Source organism: Neophocaena asiaeorientalis, unplaced genomic scaffold (assembly GCF_003031525.2).
Source record: "Neophocaena asiaeorientalis asiaeorientalis breed wild unplaced genomic scaffold, Neophocaena_asiaeorientalis_V1.1 scaffold134, whole genome shotgun sequence".
Taxonomy (NCBI): Eukaryota; Metazoa; Chordata; class Mammalia; order Artiodactyla; family Phocoenidae; genus Neophocaena; species Neophocaena asiaeorientalis.
In genome coordinates this window covers 17,334,979-17,343,626 of record NW_020185339.1, presented here as the reverse complement: position 1 = coordinate 17,343,626, position 8,648 = coordinate 17,334,979, and the positions used below count along the sequence as shown (strand labels likewise).

The 8,648-nt window shown below is 37.2% G+C and overlaps 1 protein-coding gene across 3 annotated transcripts in view; it reads left to right on the top strand.

Moving 5' to 3' along the window:
- TBC1D30 (TBC1 domain family member 30) overlaps positions 1–8,648 on the top strand; it is an 82,770-nt gene that overhangs the window by 40,669 nt on the left and 33,453 nt on the right. For all 3 annotated transcript variants that reach the window (XM_024737134.1, XM_024737133.1, XM_024737135.1), the window contains exons 3-6: positions 1,390–1,451; positions 1,978–2,043; positions 4,502–4,627; positions 6,457–6,642. In XM_024737134.1, the coding sequence (XP_024592902.1) occupies positions 1,390–1,451; positions 1,978–2,043; positions 4,502–4,627; positions 6,457–6,642 (440 nt within the window). The remainder of the gene's footprint in view (positions 1–1,389; positions 1,452–1,977; positions 2,044–4,501; positions 4,628–6,456; positions 6,643–8,648) is intronic.

The window sequence follows — 8,648 nt, the reverse complement described above, 5'->3', positions numbered from 1 at the left end:
GGCAGGCGGACTCTCAACCACTGCGCCACCAGGGAAGCCCAGGACTTAATTTAAACCATCTCAGAGAATTGGGAATCCGTCGGGGTACTTAATATACCTTCGAAGAAGGAAATCTTATCTATCTAGGCAGAGTATGGTTTTGGCCCTGAAGCTCTGAAGAGAATGATCAGGGCATTGGTTGGATGCCTGGGATTCTCTATCACACACAGCTTGACTTTAGAAATCTAGGACCCAACTCATGTGTACACAGTATTCTTCTAGGACTCCAAGAAGGACATCTTCATACTGTCATGGGCTTGGGCAAATCAGACACATCTCTTTTCAGCTTCTTGACTCCATATATGTTTTTTAAAAGGCATCCACATAGCACAGGGAGATCAGCTCGGTGCTTTGTGACCACCTAGAGGGGTGGGAGGGAGGGAGACGCAAGAGGGAAGAGATATGAGGATATATGTATATGTATAGCTGATTCACTTTGTTATAAAGCAGAAACTAACACACCATTGTAAAGCAATTATACTCCAATAAAGATGTTAAAAAAATTGTCATGGAATTTCACCTCAATAATAAAAAAGCCCAATATGAATATAGCGTATAATCTTTATATATTCTCCTATTTATTTACTTCTATTCCATAGATTTGGGATTTGAGTCAAAGAAGTTTAAAGTTGTAGATAACTTGGAATTAGAGTTCAGTTATATTTTTAGTTTGGAGCCTATAATTAAATGTGTAAACTTATCTTTAATGAATAAGTCTATCATGACAGAATTTAAAAATACATGAAAATTGCTAAATAGTCTTGTTAAAATGGATTATTCCACAAGTGGGAAGGCAGTGACATTATTTTTATAACTTTTGATATTTCACTGAAGTTTCCTTAATAGACTTAGTCCATGCAAGTGTCCTAGAAAACAAATTCTGTAAGTAGAGAATTCTCTTCCTAAGTTTCATAAATATTAATTATACTGTGCTAAGTGATTTACAGTTAATTATTGCAACAACTAACTGAGATAGACGTTATCCTCATTTTAAGGATAAAGAATTGAGACTGAGACAGGTTAAATAATTTGTTTGACTCTAGGAACTGAAGGTGAATTAAAGTGTGTATGACTCCAAGCCTGTGGTGTCATTTTTTTGTTTTTGCACTACTCCAGACAGCGGTGAAACCACCATTCTATGTGATAAGTTTCATTCTATTACCATAGGACATTTTTCTATCTTAATAATCAGTATTCTTTTTCTTTTAACAAAATTGACTACAATTTAGTAAAAATAAATGTTTTAAAAATTTTATGATGACTCAGTAGAATCAGGTTAATTTTTACTTTTATTTTTGATGTAACTTATTTTTCCCCCAAATAACAGTTATTTATGTATTTTTCTTTTAGGAGTTGACACAAAGTTGAAGTTCACTCTTGAGCCATCTTTAGGTCAAAATGGTTTTCAGCAGGTAATTTTAGTTTTGGTTTTGAAAATACCTTTATTTTGGTGTACCTACAGGGTACACTGAGGTATATTCTCAAAGTGGGAAAATTAACATGTGCTTGGATATGCCTAAGAAGATGAGTCAGTTTTAAAAATTATAGATAAAATAACTTGTGAAGCTATAAGTGACTTGGATTTATACTTGCAGTGAAAATTTTTGCACTTTTTTTTAGTGGTTCAAGTGTGAAAAAGAATTTAAAAACCAAACGCTGTTATTCTGAATCTGTAACACGTTTTGATTTCAGAGTTCCCAGCCTTTGTGTGTGTACTGCAGTTGGATCACGGGTGTGTTAAGGGTACCTGAGTGGGGGACCTTGGGGCAGTCATAGCCCTTAGACCAGTCATATCTGGCTGAAGGAAGCTCTGAATGTTTACCCCAGTGTTCTGTATACATTTTCTCGTGCTCTACGAATGTCAAGATGGGGAAAAGTTGAAAAGTGCTTAACCAGGTCAATATTTTCACTTTGACAGCTTTTCTTCTTTGTTTCTAGTGGTATGATGCGCTCAAAGCGGTTGCCAGACTATCGACTGGAATACCAAAGGAATGGAGGAGAAAGGTGAGGTGGATTTGTATGGCTAAAATACAAAAGGGCCATCACTTTGTCCCTCTTGAAAGTGTCTGGAATGTCAGAAAGGATATTCTAGATTTAGTCATTTAAAATCTGTCTCTCTTCATTATTCATTAATTCAGTAAGTATTTAATGATTATCCATTCTATGCCAGGTACTGTTCTGCTGGGTAATGGGGATACAGCAGTGGAAAAAAAAAACAGCAGACCAAAATTTTTGTCCTCATGGAGTTTACAATGCATATAATATAAAGTAGGTCAGATGATGCTAAGTGCCATGCATAAAAATAAAGCAGAGAAAGGAATCAGGAGAGAGGGGAATGGAGGTAAGGAGGTAGCATTTTAAATGGCAAGGTGACATTTGAATAGGGCCCTTAAAGAGGTGAGCCATTGACCACGTAGCTCCCTGGTGGGAGAGTACTCCAAACAGTGAAACACCCTCAGCTGAGAGCATCACTGAGGAGTATGCAAGCAAAAGCAAGAGGCCAGGGTGGCTGAAGTACAGTGAATAAAAGGGAAAGCAATGGGGGGGAGGGTCATAGAGGTAATGTGATGACCTTAGGGGAATGGCAGCTCATATAGGACCTTACAGGTCATAGTAGGACTTTTGCCCAATGTGAGATGAGAAGCATTGGGAAGTTTTGAGGAGGAGAATAACATGATATGACTTATATTTTAAATGGACCACTCTGGCTACTAACTTGAGAATATGAAGGACAAGGGCAGCAGCGGAGAGACCAGTAGGAGACTTGAGATAATTCAGGCAAGAGATGGATCAGGGTTGTGGTAGTGTAGATGGAGAGAAGGTCAGATTCTAGATATATTTTGAAGGCTGGGTTCACTTGAATTCCTACTGGATTGAATAAAAAGTGTAAGAGGGATGTCAATGACTTCAAGATTGACCTGAGCTACTGGAAGGGTAGAGTTACTATTTTCCCAGAGAGGGGACAAGCAAGTGTGTGTGTTTGTGTGTATGTCTGTATAGTTGGGGTGGCGGTGGATTAGACAGTTGGTTTTGGATATGTTAAGGTTGAGATGCCTATTAGATGTCTAAGTTGAAGATGTCAAGTGAGCATTTTGACATATGATCCTGATGCTTAAGAGAGAAGTATGGCTGGAGATATTAATCAGTGTTATTCCTGCTAAATTATGTTCAAATACCAAAACTTGTATTGCCATCTTATTAATTCATAAACGTCTTTGTTTCCTTTTTTAAAAAATTTTATTGAAGTATAGTTGATTTTCAATGTTGTGTTAATTACTGCTACACAGCAAAGTGATTCAGTTATACATATATATACATTCTTTTTTATATTCTTTTCCGTTATGCTTTATCACAGAATATTGAATATAGTTCCCTGTGCTATACAGTAGGACCTTGTTGTTTATCCATTATATATATAATAGCTTGCATCTACTAATCCCAAACTCCTAATCTATCCTTCCCCCACCCCCTTCCTTTTTGGCAACAACAATTCCCATTCCTTTTTTTAAATTTAATTTTTATTATCTCTTGGGGTATAGTTAATTTACAATGCTGTGTTAGTTTCAGGTGTACAGCAAAGTGATTCAGTTATACATGTACATATAGCCATTCCATTCCAGATTCTCTTCCCACATAGGTCACCACAGAATATTGAGTAGAGTTCCTTGTGCTATACAGTAGGTCCTTATTGATTAGCTTTCTTATATATAGTAGTGTGTATATGTTAATCCCAAACTCCTAATTTATCCCCCCACCCCACATTTCCCCTTTGGTAACCGTAAGTTTGTTTTCGAAGTCTGTGAGTCTCTTTCTGTTTTGTCAATAAATTCATTTGTCTTATAAACCAGGTCTTAATACTCCTAGAATCTGAACATTTTGGTTCCTCAAACTGCACATTAGAAATAGTATTATGAAACAGCTTTTCCAGATAAGGTAATGAAAGGAGTAAAAATATCCAGTGATTCCTTTAAAAAAGTTATTCATTATAGGAACCCATCTGTCAGTTTTTTGTGTGTGTGAGAGAGGGATGATTTAAAGGCAGAAGCCACCTTATGGTAAAAACAGGCCCATACTCCACGGATGACCAGGGAGCTCTTGCCCAAGCATAGAGCGCCATCCAGAGCCAGGTATAACAAGCTCATAAGCTAATTTAGCTATTCCAATGAACTGAAAGAAAATTTGAAATGTTTTCGTTTTCTTAACAATATCCCTAATGGCTGGATCATTGCTTGGTACATAGCAGGAACTCAGCAATATTAATTGAAAGAATAAATGAAAGCCCCTCATTGGTACAGTTTAGTACAGCAAACTTTTCAGTGAGGTTCTTAGAGATTTCTACATGTAGGCTATATCTGTTCCAGTAACAGCTCTCATTTTCTTATTGGATGCAATCATTATTTCCTGATAAAGAAAGATGAAATTATGTATTTTACTTTAGCATTCTTTTTTATTAATATTTTAGGTTTGGTTGACGTTGGCAGATCATTATTTGCACAGTATAGCCATTGATTGGGACAAAACCATGCGCTTCACTTTCAATGAAAGGAGTAATCCTGATGATGACTCGATGGGAATTCAGATAGTCAAGGTAATGCCCCTAAGTTTGGCTTATTGTCCTAATTTAGAAGAAAGATTCTAAGAGCCAGATGTTTCCTGGATAGAGGATCAAGCCTTATGGATTGAATGTCCATGTATTTCCTGCTTCCTAATTTCATTAGTTAACAGCTTTTTTTTTTTTTTTGCGGTACGCGGGCCTCTCACTGTTGTGGCCACCCCCGTCGTGGAGCACAGGCTCCGGACCCGCAGGCCCAGTGGCCACGGCCCAAGGGCCCAGCCGCTCTGCGGCCTGTGGGATCCTCCCCGACCAGGGCACGAACCCGTGTCCACTGCATCGGCAGGCGGACTCCCAACCACTGCGCCGCCAGGGAAGCCCAGTTAACAGCTTTTTAACGGGGAACTTGATGATGCCTTGTCCTCATAAATTTGTATGTTGCTAGTAAGAAGAAAATGTTTCCATTCGTATTCAACTTATTTATTTTGCTCACATGATAGGAAATTGAAATTCGTTTTTTCTTTAGTATGGGTCAGTGCTTTTAACTGGATTTTAATGTAAAAGTCACTGAGAAATTTAAAGTTAAATCTATTTCATATTAGAATAATTGGGTACTTATTAGGATTTTGATCATTTCTTAACTGTCATTTTATGAAGATAGTTAGATTGACTGATGGGTTTACTTTAAACCAGATGGTCAAATGCTCAAGCCAGCTGTGGTTCACCTACCTGGATTATTACAGTTGATTAGAGCCTGGCACCGAAAGCCAAGGATGCTGGTTTGATTTAATCCCATTATTATTCTCTTACATAAGCCTCTAGCACATGCTTTTTATTTTATATGAGTACATTACGTGTGATGCTAAACTGAGGTTTTAAAAGGAAAGTTGTTTCATCTAAATTTCGGTCACCAGAAGTTGGCTAATGTTTTGGCAGATTTGAAGATATGTTTTTCAGGAGGAGGTCCTAACTAAAATGAGCTATTTTCTCATCTAACTTGGTCTGTTTCAAGCATATAATATAAAAAAGGAACTTTTATATTGTATGCTTGAAAAGCCTTTGCACTGTCCACATTTGAGCTGTTTATTTGGAATTTAGGTGTATGTTTCCCAGAGATGAAGTATTCCATATTTGAAATATTTTCTTTCTATTTAAGTTGTGAATTAAGGCAATGCACATTTTATAACAATCATGTTATTAAGAGAAGTTTTTTTCTCATTGAAATGAATGATATGTCAGTAAAATGACTTCAGCTCCTGAAAATCATAGTCTCTGTTGGGTAATTAAATTATAGATATTGACCTTATTAAATATTAAAGCACAGTAAATGTTTCTGCCTCTTTTATACAAATTTATAAAACAACTTGGAGAGAATGGTTTTTCTGCCTCTTTACAGTACCGGTTACATTTTTTTATTCTTTTCATTTGGTTCCTTAATACTATTTGGAGTTTTGATAGCTAAATATTATATCATTTTTTATAGAAAGAAATAATGTTAGCATCTATCATACATGTGTTAAAATGACTTGTTTTATTTGAGATGTATGATTAAAATAAACTGTCAATTTATTTGGAATTATAATGCAGTATTAATTCTGAGTCCCTTTTTGTGTTAACTCTGGAAATACTTGTGGTAGAAAGTTTGCCTGACTGAAATTCCTCTTGAAAATGCCTCAGCATATTAGAAAACTAAAAAAAAAAAAAAGTTTTGGTCCATGTGTTTAAGTTGCATATACATTTTTGAAAACTAAAATCCGTGTTGATACTCTGACTCTACTGAATGCTGAGGCAGAGAAAAAACTAAAGTTTTTTTTTTTTAGAGAGCTTAAGGAGGTATTTAAAAAAATGTTTCCCTGTCATTTTAGGATCTTCACCGCACAGGCTGCAGTTCTTACTGTGGCCAGGAGGCTGAGCAGGACAGGGTCGTGTTGAAGCGGGTTCTGCTGGCCTACGCCCGATGGAACAAGAATGTCGGGTATTGCCAAGGCTTTAACATCCTGGCTGCACTAATTCTGGAAGTGGTGGAAGGCAACGAAGGCGATGCTCTGAAAGTGAGTATCAGGCTCTGAAGAAGGCAACTAAAATTCTTCAAAGAGTGAAATACTGGAGCTATAACTTCTCTTCCCTGGTGCTCCACCTCCTTCCAGGGTATTGACTACACCTTTCTTATTATCCATGACACCATTTCTCCCAGGTTAAAGCCTAGTCACATGACAGACTTATGTAGCTGCCAAATTTGAGGAGAATGATTATGTTTTTAGTCTCACTTATGAGACATCATATTTTTTAAATTTAATTTTATTCTTTTAACATCTTTATTGGAGTATAATTGCTTTACAATGGTGTGTTAGTTTCTGCTGTATAACAAAGTGAATCAGCTATACATATACATATATCCCCATATCTCCTCCCTCTTGTGTCTCCCTCCCACCCTCCCTAGGTCCCACCCCTCTAGGTGGTCACAAAGCACCAAGCTGATGTGCCTGTGCTATGTGGCTGCTTCCCACTAGCTATCTGTTTTACATTTGGTAGTGTATATATGTCCATGCCACTCTATCACTTTGTCCCAGCTCACCCTTTCCCCTCCCCGTGTCCTCAAGTCCATTCTCTACATCTGCGTCGTTATTCCTTTCCTGCCCCTAGGTTCTTCAGAACCATTTTATTTTAATTCCATGTATATGTGTTAGCATACGGTATTTGTTTTTCTCTTTCTGACTTACTTCACTCTGTATGACAGACTCTAGGTCCATACACCTCACTACAACTGACTCAATTTCATTTCTTTTTAGAGACGTCATATTTAAAGCAAGCTAAATACTAACTGTATTGATTTTCCAGAGATGCCTAACAAATTAGTTGCTTCCAACAGCCAACGTGTATTACCTCACAGTTTCTTTGAGTCAGGAATCTGGGTGCAGCTTAGCTGGCTCAGAGTCACATCATTGTGGCATTCAGACTCTCGGCTGGGGCTTTAGTCTCATCCGAAGGCTCGATTGAGTAGGGAGAGCATGCACTTTCAAGTTCATTCATGTGGTTGTTGGTAGGATTTCATTCATCACAGATTGTTGGACTGAGAGCCTCAGTTTTTCTGCTGGCTGTTGTTCTTTGCTATGTGGACCTCTCCATTGTACAACATGGTGGCCAGGGTCCCGCAGAATGAACGAGAGAGTAAAAGAGAATGACAAGTCAGAAGAAATTACATTGCAGATCTGTAGCCTAATATCAGAAGTGACATTCCATCATTTTTGCAATTTTTTTTTTAACATCTTTATTGGAGTATAATTGCTTTACAATGGTGTGTTAGTTTCTTCTCTATAACAAAGTGAATCGGCTATACATATACATATATCCCCATATCTCCCCCCTCTTGCGTCTCCCTCCCACCCTCCCTATTTTATTTATTTACGTATTTATTTATTTATTTTGACTGCATTGGGATTTTTTTTAACATTTTTATTGGAGTATAATTGCTTTACAATGATGTGTTAGTTTCTGCTTTATAACGTAGTGAATCAGTTATACATATACATATATCCCCATATCTCTCCCTTTTGTGTCTCCTTGTTCCTGAACTTAGTGGAAATGGTTTCAGTTTTTCACCATTGAGGACATGTTGGCTGTGGGTTTGTCATATACGGCCTTTATTATGTTGAGGTAAGTTCTCCCTATGCCTACTTTCTGGAGGACTTCTATCATAAATGGGTGTTCAATTTTGTCAAAAGCTTTCTCTGCATCTATTGAGATGATCATATGGTTTTTCTCCTTCAGTTTGTTAATATGGTATATCACATTGATTGATTTGCGTATATTGAAGAATCCTTCCATTCCTGGGATAAACCCCACTTGATCATGGTGTATGATCCTTTTAATGTGCTGTTGGATTCTGTTTGCTAGTATTTTGTTGAGGATTTTTGCATCTATGGTCATCAATGTTATTGGTCTGTAGTTTTCTTTCTTTGTGACATCTTTACCTGGTTTTGGTGTCAGGGTGATGGTGGCCTCGTAGAATGAGTTTGGGAGTGTTCCTCTCTTGCTATATCTTGGAAGAGTTTGAGAA